General features: G+C 40.8%; 1 protein-coding gene across 2 annotated transcripts in view; it reads left to right on the top strand.

Moving 5' to 3' along the window:
• LOC146558014 (glutamate receptor ionotropic, kainate 2-like) overlaps positions 1-17,100 on the top strand; it is a 65,673-nt gene that overhangs the window by 23,161 nt on the left and 25,412 nt on the right. For both annotated transcript variants that reach the window (XM_085248217.1, XM_085248216.1), the window contains exon 6: positions 1,115-1,288. In XM_085248217.1, coding sequence (XP_085104343.1) covers positions 1,115-1,288 — 174 coding nt within the window. The remainder of the gene's footprint in view (positions 1-1,114; positions 1,289-17,100) is intronic.

The raw sequence follows: 17,100 nt of genomic DNA, 5'->3' as shown, positions 1-17,100 counted from the left end.
TGAGTCATTGTTATGCAGTCTATTATAAATATACCCTTTGCATTCCACTGCGTCTGCTGAGAAAGTTTAACTTGAATTTATTTTCTAAATTCTGAACAACCTTCTCACCTCACCTGGCTGACCACTACCCAGAGTTTAGGAAACAAAAGCAGTTGGAGGTATTTTATTCTCACTCCAGCAGCGATTGAAGTTTGCTAAATTTCTTTGATCTAGCCACTACAAAGATTGCTTCTCACACTCCAGATGAAAAGCAGCACATCTTCACTGAGCCCAGAGAACAGAAGACTGAGAGCTTAGATAATAGCCCTGAGCAGATGAGACTGTCACCCATTTGGTCCATTATAGCTCTAACAAACAAATAGCCCGCTGTGTTGTTTGGAACACAGTTGGAAAGGGTGAAGAAAAGGTTAGAGAAAACTGACCTGAAAAGACATTTACCATTGCAGAGGACATGTAACTATCCCTAGTGCATCCACATACAGTAAGAACCTGACTAGATGAAAGGGGAGTGAGTGACAGCAGGTATGTCATTGGGAAAGGGAAGAGAATAGTGATTATAGGCCTCTTTCGGTGGCATGCTGTTTCTTGCCGGGATGGAAGCATGCCTACTTTAACATCAGTCAGTGTTTGGCAGAATTGGAAGCCAGTGTGCTGGCCCGAGATGCTGCACACTGGTACCAAGCCATTCATGCTGCTCTCGGAATAGGACAGCAAACATTGACCACGGCAGCCCCATTCTGCGTCCATCACCCGCTGTTTCTCTGTCAACTGTGTTGTTGCATCCCAGAGACATCTGCCTGGTGAGATGCCAGACATGCTGCATGCGGGACAATTGAGTCGTCCTTTTCCGTCCACATGATAGATGGCAGTCCACCAAAAGCATGCCGGTAACCTTGAAAGGCTTGCCTTTATCAAGGCTACTGTCTCAGCGTAAGATGAAATAGCTCCTGAAATCCCTTCAACTGCACCCTTTTGCGCTCCCTCATTTGGCAGTGGCTGCCGCTCAAACGTCGACTTGTAATTATGAAAATGAGCGATGTATAGCAGTGGAGGAGGGAAGATGAGGAAATCATGATTTTTTTTTTCAGTTACATTTTGATCTTTGTGCCTCTAGGACCTTTTCGCCCTTAACATGGAACCATATCGCTACAGTGGAGTCAACATGACCGGTTTCCGCATACTCAACACAGAAAACTCTCAGGTGTCGTCGATCATCGAGAAGTGGTCAATGGAGAGATTACAAGCCCCACCCAAGCCAGACTCGGGCCTGCTGGATGGATTCATGACGGTAGGCCCAAACCTTTTTATCTAAGATGTGTACATCTTACTGTCCACATAAAAATAAAAACTGCCCAAATAATTTGGATGTCATACATAAAGTTTTTTGTTTTTGTTTTTTGTTGGTTTTTTTTGATTGATGAAACAAAATGAGTGTTTTGAAATAGAGCGTAGCTGTGGAGGAAAAGAACTGTAACTGAGTACCAGTTGTCAATCACAAACTCAATTGTGAGGGGCTCCTGGGGTGGGTACCACGTGGAGCTTTTGCGTTGGTGCTCCTGGGTCTAAATGCTCCGTAATGAGCTGGTGTGAATGGTAATAGCCGTTTATCTGCCCTCCTGCCTCTCACAACTCTCCTCTGGGAGCGTGGCCAAAATATGACAATCTGTCAGTGTTCATGCAGAGAGAGGGAGCAAATTGGATGGAAATTATGGCCCTGGTTTTTTAGGATGGCATCCAAAAAAGCATGGGATAAGGTGATTTGAAAGTGAAAACGGGAATGGAGCTCGTCATGGACATTCAAGGTCCCTTTCTGGGTCTGTTGTTGTAAACAGTCAATTTACTCCACCTCCCTCACAACACCTTCCTTTGAGACAAACACCTTTTTTTTTCTTCTTTTAGCCTGCCTCTCTTTGTTCTTGGCAGACTTAAGATATGGTTTCTAAAATCTGTGCAATGAAAGAAGAATCTTTTCATTAGAGACTTTAAAGACAAGCCTTTGAATTAGCCACAGTGCATGGTGTCTATTCATATCAATCACAGCCTTAATTCAAGCTTACACATGATCAAATATGAACACACACAGTTTGTGATGAATTTAAATGTGTGGGGTTTTTTTATGTATCTACATATATTACAGCCTAAGTTGTGTCAGAAACATTCAGCATGCACGGCTTTAAAACAGAAATGTAATATTCTATTTCCCTCAAGCATCGGCATGATGCACTTGATTTTTTTTTTTTTGTTTTTTTACACCAATGGAAATTAATTGATTTCAGTGGAGATGGCTGAAGTGATTAATTAGCATTGCATGAATCATTTTGTCAGATTCTATCCTATGTATTGACGTATCTCATTGGATTAGAATCACTGGGCTGAATAATAAATAATGCATCCAATAGCATGCTTGACGGAGTGCATGCTAGTCTTGGGTATTTTCGTTTCACCTTAAGACAGGTCTTTGTAATGAGCGAATGCAGAGAGTGCAGCCTGAATGTACAAACACTGCCATTTTGATGTTATATTAAATACATAATGGAGAAACGGTTTTGCTGCTCATATAAAATGATTCTGTACTTAGACGGAATATGAACGCGTTTTAAATAACAATCTGCTTTTCCGTAACGCAAATACAATTCTTTTTTTCTTTTTTTTAAGTCATTCCATAGATTTTCCTGATACTTCAGCTATACCGCCTCGGGTTAAAGGTGACACCTATAAGGGTGTCATTAAATAAAGTGGTAGAGTGCTGCAGCGGCCAGCGTGTGACCTTCCGCCCCCGACCTTGCCTCTAGCCTTTTATTTCTCCTCTCTGGTGCCGTGTTCCTTTTCTGTGCAGTACAGAAGCCTTGCTGGGCTCTGGGCTTGTTTGTGCTCGGTGACCAGGCAACAGTTGTGTAGAGATGGTTACCAGGACAACGCCATCTGTGTCACCTTGTGATTGACTGAGATGAGAGGAGGTAGGGAAGGGGAGGGGTGAGGTGAAATGGGTTGCGGCAAAAGGGGGTGGTGGTGGTGGGGGGGGGGGGGTGATGAGGAGGAGGGGCGAGAGAAGATTGGACAGGAAAGATGGGGGAGAGGGTGTTACAAATATTGAGAGGTGCATCTGATGTTTGCTTACGCCACTAGCCCGGTGTTGCAGGGTAGTGAATAATCACACAGACACTTGGTGCTTTGGGTGAGGCCAAGTGTCTGAGGAAAGGACGCATAATGAGAAGCCCTTCCTCAGACTAGGCAAGCTCGAAGCCGCAGACACACTGAGCCCCTGCCTCCTAACCCTGTTTGGCAGAGGTATCTCTGACATGGAAGGACACATAATCAAAGTAGCAGGGCTAATTAGTCCAGTTATTTTTGCGTGCGTGTGTGCGTGCGCTGTTGATCTTGCTTGTTTGTGTTGACTCTTTGACAATATCCCCCAAGTAAAGTGAAGCTCAAGTTGTTTTAACCCTGCGTCGTGAGGTGAATTTACAGCAACTAAAGACCCGCAGCCCGTGTACTGAGAAATGCACCCAGCAGATTTATTAGATATCTCGTGTCTAATCTGATTATTATTTTGTCCCATCTGTTTCTAATTATTGCCTTCAGCTAATGAGATATTTGCTTTTAATGCTTTGTTTTAATTTGAATTATTTTAAATCCCCGATCGCTGAGCTAAGTATATACCAGAATTTAACTAAGGAGAAGGAAAAGAGGGAAAAAAAAGATCTTCCCAGTTGTACGCCTCGCTGAGGTTTTAGGCCTGGATATTTTCTGCATCTCCACCATTTCATTTATGTCTGCATTTCATTGAGCTATAATTACCACCACAGAGAGCTGGATGTTCTCCAGTGTCATCAAAACAATTGAAAATTCTGGTGTAATAGCTCATAATTATCACTCTCTTATTAGTAGAGAGCAGTTGTTTGGATAATATGTTGGCTATGACATGGGTGTTGCTGCTCCTTTCGATCACATGGGACAAAAATAAGACACATGGGTGAAATTAATTGAAAACAACAAACACTACACAGAAATGCTCCTCAACAAAGGCCACTGTAACCATTATAATAATAATAATAATAATAAGGATAAAGGTGTTAGAGTTAGATTTGTAATTAATATGCACAGAGTTGTTGGATAGCTACCTTTTAGGTAGGTAGTACACAAGAAAGTGCTAAATCTTTGGAAATCCTGAAGCTGTTCATATTTAACAGTGTATATGGTGATCATTTTTAGCTATTCAGTGTAATTGCATTGCATTACTGCTTTGATGTGTAATTGTTAGTGGCAGCCTGGTGTTCCCCCGTGGGATAAAAATTACACGCCTAACAGAAAACGTTACATGCATATACCGGGTCCCATTTGCCAGATTTGCAACTTGCAAGCTGTGATTTGTAATATGAGATGATCTCCTGCATCCTAATTTTAACACATTTCATTAGGCTAAACAAACGGCTCGCACGTCGTGCCTGAGCATGTGAGAGCCCTTTAGCACTCGCACATGTACTAGTGAGTAAAATTGACTTGTGAAACGCGGCGCTGCCAAGTGCACACACCAGTTGTTTTTGTAACACGTGCCTCTGGATGCTATTCTGAAAAGCAAATCTGGAGCACGCATGCATTTAAACAATGCGAAATGCAACATTTAATCGTTTTCTTCATTAGACTTCTCTCTTAATGCCGCATGACACGATGAATCCTCTGTGCCCCAGTTCCAGTCGAGACGTGTTTGCTTTCTCCGGTGGTTAACGCGTTTAAACGAAATAATTGCATGCGTATTATTGGAATGATCTCGTCATTACCACCAGTAACTACCAGATCAACAACGACTCAAATTCTATCAGCGGATTTAAATGCAGTGTTTGTGTGTGTCACAGATTGTGCCTTTTAAAATAATTTGTGATAAGTATACTTCATTTCTGTTTGGGTTCAAATTAGGGATAATGGGAGCAGAAAATGAATTAGGAAGAGAAAGAGGAGGAAGCAGTTTTGCCCAGAAATGGTGCACAGGGGGTAAAGAGCAGCAGGGAGAGAGATGAGAACAGATACCTAGCTGCATTAACGAGCACTGCTGGGAGTAAAGTGGGAGACACCCACACAGCGAGAGCAGAATGAAGGAGCTTGCTAGGTGGCTGCTACATGCCATTAACAATGGGTTTACCATGGATGTTTACATTTAAATGTGTGTTTGTGGCGCACAGCATGTATGTTCGAAACACCTACAGGAGGATTCGGTTGCCTGTTCCAAGAGGGGAGGACTTGGCTCAGATTTGGCATCACTACTGGGTTTGATACAGAGCATGACTGCCTGGAAACTGACAATAGGAAGACAATATTGACACACGAATCCCTCTCCCAGTGAGCTTCATTCATACAATATTCCAGCCAAATGAAGGTCCTTGGTGTGGGTGTTGAGCCAAATGTGGTGCTCCCCAGTGAGAATACTATTGAATGCATACTGTAATTTTGCTTGATATGAGTCACACACAAAAAAAACTTGCTTGAAATTAAACTGAGCAGTTGAGGGAATCCTTTTATTTGTTCAAACTGACTTCTACCCCACAGCTGAAAGTTCAGCAGTAGCATAAATATTCACATATTTGTTTCATCGTTTATTATTTAGTGGGATTTTTTTTAGAATTCTGTTTTGTACAGAATTCAGCTGATACATATTATTTTGAAATGTAAAATATCTCCTTCTTACCATCTCTGATAACAGCATTTATAGATTTTCTCAAACCTCCTCCAGTATCAGTCATTTTCTAATCAGTCGTCATTACAACCTGGTCTGCTTTATATCGACAAACCGCTTTTCTTTGCGCGGAATCACAAGGCGCTTAGTTATTGTATTTGATATAGTACAGACAGAGCTAGCAGAACAAATGCCACATAGGTTCGCAGGTTGGTTGCGTCCATTAGAGCAATGTGATCCCCCTTCCTCTGATCCCGGTTGGCAGAGGAGAGAGCCTTTTAAAGACAGCGACTGTGGAGAGCAGACACTCGATGCCCTGTGCCGGGCACCACCAGCTGGGCTTGGCACAGTATCAACATTATTAGCACCAGTGCTCCCTTGGTCCATAGAAGCCTTTTGTGAGTGAGAACAGCCAGGGGGAATTAAAAGGCAGATTTATTATCCTGCTTTCCTTTGGTTTTACTTTCTCAAACACATTTTACTTCACTGTCTTGTTTGCTTGTTGTGTTTACCTTTGTGTTAATAAAGCAAATCAAATTAAGCACAGTACGGACACGTTTTTACCTTTATATACATGCGTAAAGATTAAACGCAGACCACACTACACATGCAAGGCAGAGATTCCTCTGCAGTAATGTAAGCACACCCCCGCTGGTGTTATGTATAGGACAATAAGGGAATTTGCAATCAGAGACTGCAACCATCATCAGATCCCTATCATCCAAATAGCCCCTGGAGGCCAGTGCAAGCAAAAGAAGCTGTGTATTATGGTTGCACTTAAGCTCAGGAATATTGGGTGGCCTTGGGATCACTTGGCAAGCTATCATCTTTCAAGAAGCCATCCCACCCACCTACACTCACAATCACAATCACATGGATACTCAATATACATATATACATAATTCTTTTGCAAAAATGTATAAATTGCCATTTCTTACTAATAACTATATTAAGGTAAAAATAAATATCCTAAAAAATAAGAGAGGAATCCAGTAATCTTCTATAAGCAAGAGCTTTCAGACACATAAACACACAAACATACACAGATGTATACAAATGAGATATTAAAGAAAAAAACTAAAGAAAAAACATCGACCACAGGTCACTGTAGCGTCAGCAATGATTCTGACACATAGCTGTTTATTTGGTTGACTACTAACAAAGAATATGATTCAGATCATTTTCATTCTAATCATAACATTCAAAGACCTCCTCAGGATAAAGCTGATCACTCAGATTTCGTATTGATTTGCAGTGACGCGAGAAAAATAACCCACAGCATTCTGGCAACCCCGAGTGCAGGGTAAGAACCTGAAAAAGGCTCAGGTTTTTTCTTTCATTAAATATGAACATATTTTGGATGTTGTGCTGTTTACTTCTACTTTACTTTATTTCCAAATACCAGTTACTAATTTAGTTTCTAATTTCCAATGTGCATAATTGGACAACTTTTAATGTTTGTCCAGACGATTAAAATTCTTGTGTAAATATAATGCGTGTGAAAACTTTTGATAAAAGTATGTCTCTCGTATGCACCCATGAAAACCAAGGAGTATTTCATGTCATTCTGCAAACCAGTTATTGCAGTTCATACACAAAAAAACTGCATCGCATAAACAACAGAGTTTCTTGTTGTTGTTGTTGTTTTTTTTTTAATTGATACCATCTTGCTACTCTGGTAATCTGGGGAAAGACCCCCTAACAGTAAAATGGCCACTGTTAGCATTAACCCAGATGTAATTAACACTGCCTGTGTTGTTTAGACAGTGGATCAAGTGTGGACTCCTACATCCTCCATTTTCACTCTTCTCTCCTCTCTGGGCATGCGAGTCCAACAGATGGTAGGGAATTAAGAAGGACTGTTCAGTCCTTTAACAACCCTCCTCTCCTCCTTCACCACACTGCCGTTTAGATCTAGCATTCTGTCATAGCTGAAGCGCAGCTTTAAATGACCCCCTCATTTAATCATAAAACATGTTTTTTCTTCTTTCCGAGAGGTTGAATAGTAAAAGCTTTGTCACTCTGGAAATTTTGGAAGGCATTTGACATGAACTGAGGGAGATAAAAATCTTCAGAACAGGCACCTACTAGCCTCTTTAGCAAAACCTGGCTGGATGCTGATTAAATACGAGAAAAGGCCATCATATTAAACAGGCACTTAATCAGGTGAGGGTTAGGCTGCATGGTGTTAATTAAGGCGGACTCTGAAATGGACCGTGCTGCCAGAAGCATGCTGTTGCCTGAAGGGTCTGGTGGGACACCACTGCTCTGAGCAATCACGGTCTCTTTTTGTCAGACTTGATAAAGTAGTCAGGCACGGCATCATATTTGATATTTCGTGCAGTCGCAAGCTGTGATATTTTTAACCATGCTCGTATCTTGGCTCCAGAGATGGCGGGCAGTGTGTCACTTGGCTGGTATGTCGCGTTGTGGTTTTGAGTGAACATTTTTTTGGATGGGACTGTCAGACATTTTTTGCTACAGTCATTTCCAATTTAGGTTCTTGGTCTTGTTATGTGCTGAATTTTTAAAAATGGAGGGGAAAGTAAAACAAATCTTTGTAGGTAAACCCTAGCATTCTGGCAGCAACACCAGTAGTTTGTTTGGAGCAAACAGAAGATGGACTAGATAGTTGGCACGCGCTGCCTGGGCATATTTGAACTGCTTCACCAATTTAGCTGTGTAAACCAACTGTTTACAAAATCTGACTGAGATATAAACCTCTTGCTCTCTCCCCTTCTGCCTTGAGATTACAATTCATCAGCATTAAAGGGTTAAACAAGAAAATAGCATGAGCGGAGGTTAGCAATAAAAGAAGTATTTGAAGCAAAAAGATCACTTAGACATTAATAAAAGCACTATGTAAGGTCAAAATGGAGGTTTTGTCAACATTAAAGCATCTGTCAATGTATGATAAGGGCACCTTAATAATTTTACATCAGTACTAAATCAATATATATAGACATCAAACAGAGTTCTGCTCGCATTCTCATGATTCCCAGTGGACCCTCTCTTTCAAACCAAAAACCTCTGCAGTGTAGTCCTTTATTCCCCTTTAAAGTGTGCTTAAATCTACAATAAAACCATGAATGTGCTTTCACATAAATCCAGCCACCATCAATGAATCAGTTACCCAGGGGTCCTTGTTGGAAGAAGCGAGTTTTACTTCCCTGTGACAAAAACCTCATTTAAAAAAAAAAAAATTCCACACGGCTGCTGCTCTGTTGCTTCAGCATGTGGAAATGCAATGTGAGAAAGGGATTAAACCTCTAATGCACAAAAGAAAAAGGGGGAAAAAAATAGCAGTGACGGCACTGGCAAAGCCCTCATACATTCATACTCTGAGCAATACTCACACACGGCTCTGTGAAATACTTAAGAGAGCAACTGGGGAAGGCAGAGGGACGACAAAGGGGATGAAAGGGAGGAAGAGCCAGGCTGAAGGGGGGAGGGATCGGGGCAGAGAACAGGCAGGCAGAAAGCGAGGAAGAGACACGGAGTGGAAAAGTTACGGACGGAGAGAGCGACGGCAGTACACTGAGTCGCAGTCACCCAAGGGTTTTTTTTCCTTCCCAAAATGATGTGAATGCCTGCTCTTCCCTCTCTGCTAGGAAACCCAGAAAAGCCATAATATGCCCCATAAATCACATATGTCACATTTCTGTGTTTTTTCCACTCTAGTCTTTTTCTTTCAAGAACCGAACATTTGCACAATTCTCAGTGCAGTGACTTTCATCACCCAGGGTCTCATGTAAGACGCCACTGCAAGAAATACAGCACAGTGCAAAAGTTTTTGGCACCAACTTTTGGAAAGCTGGTTTCAAATGCTACTGGGATTTTTTCATATTCAAAAACACTAAACACTTACTCAGTGTTTTAGTGGCCACTGTTTCACAGGATCACCTTTCTCGAGTACACTTGCTGAGAATTTCTCACTGAACTTGGCATTTAGGTTGTTAATAGCAACTTACCACAGTTTCTTGTGGATTTAGGCAGCATTAGTGTCTTTTTTCCTCACTTCATGCAGTCTCACGCTGACTCAAAGATGCTGAAATCTGGGCTCTGTGGGACCCATACCATCTGCTCTGGGATTCCTTGTTATTCTTATTGCTGAAAATACTCCCATCAAGTCTGGCTGCATGTTTAGTGTTATAATATTAAATTAATATCAGGCGTCTACCTAATGGTAGCGCATGATGAATGAGAGCAGAACTGCAGCACATGCTATATTGCAATTTATTTGTCAGTGTACTAAAACTAGCAAAAACATGACAATGTAGACAGATTTTCTTAGGCATCAGAAACATCTGTAAACTGTTTTCTTCTTGGAAATGTTGGAATCGTCTGTTATTTGTCACTTGTTGGAATACATTTGCATTATTTTAACTCCAAAATCTGGCTAATGTGTCTCTGCTTTTGTGCAAAAACACAGAAAAAGAATTTGTAAAAACAAAAAAGTTTCTAATATGAAACTTTAGCTTTAACAGGGAGATCTAGTTAGCCCGTCTCCAGCATTATCTTCACACCAGCTCGTCAAAATATGACCAGTTGGTTATTTTTGTGCAAAACCACAGTTTTTATTACCTCTTCTATCTGCTAGCTGAATGCATCATAGGTGTTGGTGCCAGACGGGCTGGTCTGACTATTTTAGAAACTAATGATCTACTGGGATTTTCTCATACAACCATTTCTAGGAATGATAGAATAGTCTGAAAAAGAAAAAAATCCAGTAAGTGCCAGTTCTCTGGGCAAACATGAAAGCATGGATCCATTCTGCCTTGCCTCAGTGCTTCAGTCTGCTGCTGCTGCTGGTGGGGGGTATTTTCTTGGCAGAGTTTGGGCCCTTTAATACCAACTGAACAGTGGTTAAATGCCACAGCCTACCTGGGTGTTGTTGCTGACCACGTGCATCCCTTTACGACCACAGTGTACCCATCTTCAGATGACCGCTACCAGAAGGATAAAACGGCATGTCACAATGCTCGGATCATCTCAAACTGTGGCAGTGAGTTGACTGTACTCAAATGGCCTCCACAGTCACCAGATTTAAATCCAATAGGGCAGCTTTAGGTTGTGGTGGACCCACAATTCAATTCATGGATGTGCAGCTGACAAATCTGCAACAACTCTGTGATGCTGTCATATCAATATGGACAAGATTTCTTAGTAGCACCTTGCTGAATTTATGCCATGAAGAATTAATCTCCTCTGAAGGCACAAGAGGGATCAATCCAGTACAAAGTGTACCTTAAAAAAGCGCTTTGTATGTTTAAGCCACTAAGCATGAACATGTTGAAAGATTGTGGCTACGGGGTTTAACTGCGTGGTTCTGAGTAAACATGCCTAGAGGAGTCTCCTTTTGTGTCTTGTTTTCGAAAAGGAAAAGTGCTTGCTCCAGTGTTTCAATCAACAAACGGTGGAAAGTGGTATTGATCTTCTGAGTCTCATCGAGTAATTAAACATCGAGCAATTAAGTATATTTTTCTAAATTGTTATTCTAAGTAATGGAGCTGGAAGTGACAGAGATGCTCAGCCATTGTCAGTGAGCTCATATTTGTCTGAGCAGGCAGCTCGCTTTTGTTTTCCACACTGGTTGGAATTCAACGAACAATTATGTACAGACATTTCCCATCAGTGTCCATACTTTACACGAGAATTTAAATCTCGGCAGATTAAAAATAAATGCAATATCTCTGTGAGCGGGCCTGTGAGTGAGATCGCACGCCCTGATTGAAGTTTAAATTATAAACCATTCCGGGGATTTTTTTAATAACAAAAGAAAAATCAAGAGACGATGTGGAGACGTAATTGTTAAAAAGTTTAGAAATGCCGCCATTTATCTGACAGCAGAATCTGAGACTCTAATGCTTCCACAGACGGTGCAGTCAAGCAGCACAAATACATATAAAAAAATGAAAGAAATGAATAATTACCTCCTTCTTCTATCAAATCATCAAACCCCATGGGTCCGCGTGTGATCCGAGGGCAGAGTGACTTCAGCTCCAAGAAAACAAAGAGCTTCCCTCTCTCCTGCTGACATTGGGACTCTGATGCTGACGGCAATGCTGTGGGGATGTGTGTTTGTTGGGGTGCATATTTTTACATGTTGTGTGCGTGTGTGTTGTTGATCTGTACCTGGCATCTGCAGTGCAGTGATGCATGATAAATAACAGGTCATTCCAAATCTCATTAAGCCTAATCAGATGTATATGATATATATAAATAGTGGAGTTTCACTGTCCATAAGCAGCCGTGGTGATTGTGAGCACGTGTGTGTGTGTTTATGTGTGTTTTGTTTATAGGAATGCTGCAAAGAGGATAGCTGATAGCTGAGGTGAGAAGAGAAAGAGAGATGTCGTTTTTCATGGCGCTACATTATCAGAGGAATTATGGCATTATGCACAGGTGGAGAGCCGGTGTGAATACTGATGCAGCGAAAATGAATATATTTGTATAAACACACACACAGAGACAGACATGCACTCAGCAGCTTGCTCGGTGGAGTTTGCAGTCCACCTGATTGAAATGAGGAAACTGCATGAAACTACGGCAAACCAGGCTTGCCTGTAGGAAGCTTGCACATTGAGGTCGGTCACTGTCTGAGAGCGATCTCCTTCATGTGCGTGTATTCAGTGTCCGCACGTCTCACTAATTGGTTCTCGCATGCATCTTAATATATTTGCATGTTACTCACGTATCAAGTTTGAGAGGGGGGGATATGCAGAGATGAATTAAGATATAAAGGACTGGAAAGGAAGATGTACTGTGCAGAGGTAAAATGCAAGTTGTAAATTGAAAGACAATTGTTTCTGGACTGGTACATTTAGTGATGGTAATGAGCAGTGTTTGATTTCAAATGGTTATGTGGGTGTTTGAGTGAAAGAGAGCGAGAGAGAGAGGAGTGGGGAGAGAAAAGAGAAGGACAAGGAAACAAAGGTTTTGGGCATCTTCTTTGAAACCCTTTCTCTGCTGTATCTGAGTGTCCCAGGGGTTTGAGATTGGTTCCACTTAAAGCACTTAAAACACCCCACAGGACCTGTGCTTGGCTCTGTAATAAATATCAAGATCGCTCTTGGATTGTTTTTAAATTGAATGCAATCTGCCAGAACTATGAGCCATCATTTCATATTTTTTCCTCCTTGATCTTTGCTTCCACTTGATGCCAGCCTCGTTTTGCTTCCATCATAAAGGGATTTTCAGGAATAGTTCTGTTTCAGAGTCAGAAAAAGATCTTTGACTTATAAATCATTTGAGCCAGAAAATATCTGATATATCACAGAGATCAAAAGTTAAGAGATGTGGGAAATATCTCCACAAATGATTTTAAGAATGCTACCCATTCATTAGGTACACCTATTCAACTGCTCATTAGTGCAAATACCTAATTAGCCAATCATCTGGCAGCAACTAAATACACTGAGGATTGTAGACATGGTCAAGATGACCTGTTAAAGTCCAAGCTAAAATAAAAAAGAGGAGGGGGCGATTAAAGTGACTTTGAACATGGCATAGTTGATGGTGCCAGATGGGCTTATCTGAGTATCTGCAGAACTACTGATCTAGTGGATTTTTTTCCCACACAACTATCTCCGGGGTTAACAGAGAATGGTCTAAAAAATAGAAGATATCCTGGAAGCAGCAGTTCTCACTGCTTGAAGGCAACAGCAACTTAAATAACCACTCATTACAACCAAGGTATGCAGAAGAGTTGAAGCACTGAAGCATTAATGGGCTACAGCAGCAGAAGATCACACTTAGGTGTCACTCTGGGCATTTAGGAGCTTTAAACTAAGGCTTCACACGGACCAAAACTAGATAACATGGGAAAAGAAATGTTGCCTGGTCTCAGTTTCTGCTGCAGCATTCGGATAGTAGCGTCAGAATTTGGTCTAAACAACATGAAAGCATCAATCCATCTTGAATCAACACTTCAGGCTGCTGGAGGTGGTGTAATAGTATGTTGAATATTTCCTTGGCTCAGGCCAATTGAGCACTGTTTAAACACCACAGCCTACATGAGTGTTGTTGCTTACTGTGTCCACCCCTTTATAACCACAGTGTATCTATATGTTGATGGCTGCCTGCAGCAGGATAATGTACCATGGCACAAAACTCTAATCATCTCAAACTGGTTTCTCGAACATGACAATGACTTCACTGTACTCAAATAGCCTCCACAGTCACCAGACCTAAATCCAACAGGGAAGAAGAACAAAAGATTCACGACACGGGTGTGCAGGGGACAAATCTGCAGCAACTGTGTGATGCTATCATGGCACTGACTGTTTCAAGCATTCTGTTGCCACAAAGAATTAAGGGAGTTCTGAAAGCAAAGGGGATCCAACTGGTACTAGAAAAAATCTACCTAATAAAGTGGTTCAAATAAAGGGGTGGATGGAGAAGTCAAAAGTGCAAACACAGCAGTATGCAGAACTGTGTTTATACTATAATACATGAAATATCCCATTGTTACTTAAACAATACCTCATGTAGACAAACCTGTCTTCTGTGACCACAAATAAATACCTGTTGCCGATAATGTTTTTTTTTTTTAATCTAATTTTGCCATGGATGTGTACAGACAGCTCATCATAAAGTAGTCTGGCATTTATTCTACTATCCTAGCTGCTGTTTGTCAATTGTACTCATACTACATGGATTTCACCGTAGCATGTCTTCCTTGCCACTCTATTATCACATTTACTTGTAAAGCAGACATAATAACATCACAAATAACAATCAAAAGCCCTATGTAAATTCAGAGGTCAGTCATAGTAATTATCATGTGAATGTGCGACTCCACTCGGCTGTGCGGAGCTTTATAGAGAGTTTCAGCTCAGTAAAACAGCAAAACAGAGCAACTGTACTCTTTTGGTTCAGTCTCACCCCCCTCGTCGCAGCATTGACTGACACTGCTGCTCTGTATCAGCAGGAGGTATAAAATGCAACTGTTTACTAAAGGTTTATGATATCAACTGGAAATGGGGCACAATTTCACAGCTCATTTCAGCTGCCCCGTAAGTCAGCAAAGAGTCTTTTACTGTTTATGCAGGTTTAAAACCTTTCATATTTCAAAGCTTAGAAAATATTTGCCACTGAGGAAGATACCCTGCTTGTCTCCAGTGCATATTTATGTATTTGTGCTTAAGAAACTCTCCATATTTTTTTAAAAGGAAATAAATAATTTGGACGAGAATAAAATCTTTATGGGTAGCGCTTTCTAAGACAGCTTGGTAATCAGATGGACAGAAGGTAATAATAATGAAATAATGTGTTATTACCACTTAGTTACAAAGTACTAATAACCAAGTACTGTAATAGCTTGTATCGACAGTGGCTATTGTGGTTATATATGTCTAGCTGGGGGTTTTCTTGCGTGTTTGTTTGTTTGTTTGTTGGCTTGTTTTTAAATATACTGACTTTCAAGTGGTCGTAACCTGATGTGCTGCGATAGGTCTAGGCTGCTGAGGGCCTTCCCATGATGCATTGAGTGTTTCTTCTTCACTCACCTTTTGTAATCACTGTGTGCTTACACACCACTCTGCATTTAATCATTAGTTACTATTAATCTCTGGCTCTCTTCCAGGCCTGTTTTCCTTCCTTCCGTCACCCCCAACCGGTCATGGCAGATGGCTGCTTCTGCCAGAGGCTTCTTCCTGTTAAATGAGCCTTTTTTTTTTTCTTCCTATTGTTATCAAGTGCTTCCGCAAAGTTTAATTGTTGAAATGTTCTTTGTATAATTGTGGGATCTTTGCCTTACAATATAAAGCACCTTGAGGTAATTGCTGTTGTGATTTGGTGCTATTTAAATAAAATTTAATTAAATTGAATTTTATTGATCATTATTAAGCCTACTTTCTGGCCCTTATTGCACAGTTAAATATAGTCCAATGTTACTTAGCTATAACCATTGTTGAGTCAAGATGTCATTTGGTAATTATTTAGATATTACTTCATAATTTAGTGTTATAACATTCTGTTTCCATATAGTACCTTCTTGTGTCCTTAATTCAATATTACCACATTATTACCAAGCTCTAATAGAAAAGTCTTCCTCTTTATGCTACAAATAGCTTAGGAATAAACAAACAGCTCAAAATCTGGCATTTCTTGAAGGTAAAGGCACAAGTTCATCTGTTAAGCTTTTCTAAAAATGAATCATCACTCTCCTGTCACACATCAAGCTTGTGCTTAAGCACTCCAATTTCACTTCACATGCAAAGCTATGAAAAGTGAACTAAAAATAGACTTCCAAGTAGAGAATGTTGATAGATTTTTGTAAACAAGATGTAAGGCTGTTATTCCCAGAAGTGTATTTCACAGAACATCTTTGTAGCCAAGACGATTAACTGAAAAGACAGTGCGCACCGCAGTTTGACCCAATAGAATAAAGAGTTTGTCAATGGAGGAGTTGGAATGTGATATTGACTGATTTTGGAATGGGGGAAAAAATCAAGTAGTTTAGAGGAAAGTTAAAAGGTCAGTGGCAAAATTTAAATGAAAAGGTATTTAAAAAAGAAATAGCAGGCTCGGAGATTTAATTTGAATTTCATAAATTCTGCAATGCCACAGCCAAACTAAAATCAATCAAAGAATATTATCCATGGAATAAATGCATTCAGAATGTGTTACATACTTTTGAAATTCAGTGCAGTGGACGGGGATTGAATGTGAATAATACTTATATAACTTCTTTTTTTTTTTTTACATAAATTGCTAAAATAACTTGATTCAGTCCAACAGCAAGTCTTAGTCGGCCAGCAAACGAATGATTGGACGTGACAAACTTTCCGTTCAAAGGAAAGAAAATAGTACTGACTGTGTTTAAAACTCCTCCTCGCTATTCAAGAAATAGAGTAGTGCAGTGACAGAGTCTTTTCCTAGTGAGTATTTGTCACGAACACCACACACACACACACACACACACACACACACACGCACACTGCTGCCACTGGGAGAGCAGATATGGCCCTAGCTGTTCCCTTTTCCAGGAAAGCATTGGGGATGAAAGAGCGCAGAGATAGGTCTCCCATTCTCTGATCTACTGCTGCCTTTGACATCAGCAGTCATCAACTCCAAAAGAAGAGGAGAAAAGGGGGGAAAGAAAAAAATCATCAATCTTCCCTTCACTGCAACCACACATGAACTCCATCAACTCTGTCTATTTTTCATTCCGTTTCTGCTACCAGGAAACTCTCTCTCTCTTTTTTTTTTCTTTGCTGTTAGAAGTAAGATGCATTCCTTTACCTGACCTCTCATCATTTATAAGGCTTGGTATAAAGTGCACAGAGAGCACACGCTTTCTCCTGCTTCTTGCCCTCATGTATGAAGTGGATGCTTCACAGCGCCTATAGAGCAAATATAGGGAACCAGCAGCTCGGCAGCCTCCTGCTACGTGTCGAGCTGCACTGAAGGCCAGCTCATTTTCTCTG

This window comes from Mchenga conophoros, linkage group LG15 (assembly GCF_057382185.1).
Source record: "Mchenga conophoros isolate Kocher_MC1m ecotype Shallow Benthic linkage group LG15, M_conophoros_male_GT1.1, whole genome shotgun sequence".
In the NCBI taxonomy this organism is placed as follows: Eukaryota; Metazoa; Chordata; class Actinopteri; order Cichliformes; family Cichlidae; genus Mchenga; species Mchenga conophoros.
Note: the sequence above shows the minus strand (reverse complement) of the source record. Positions and strands in the feature narration are given on the sequence as shown.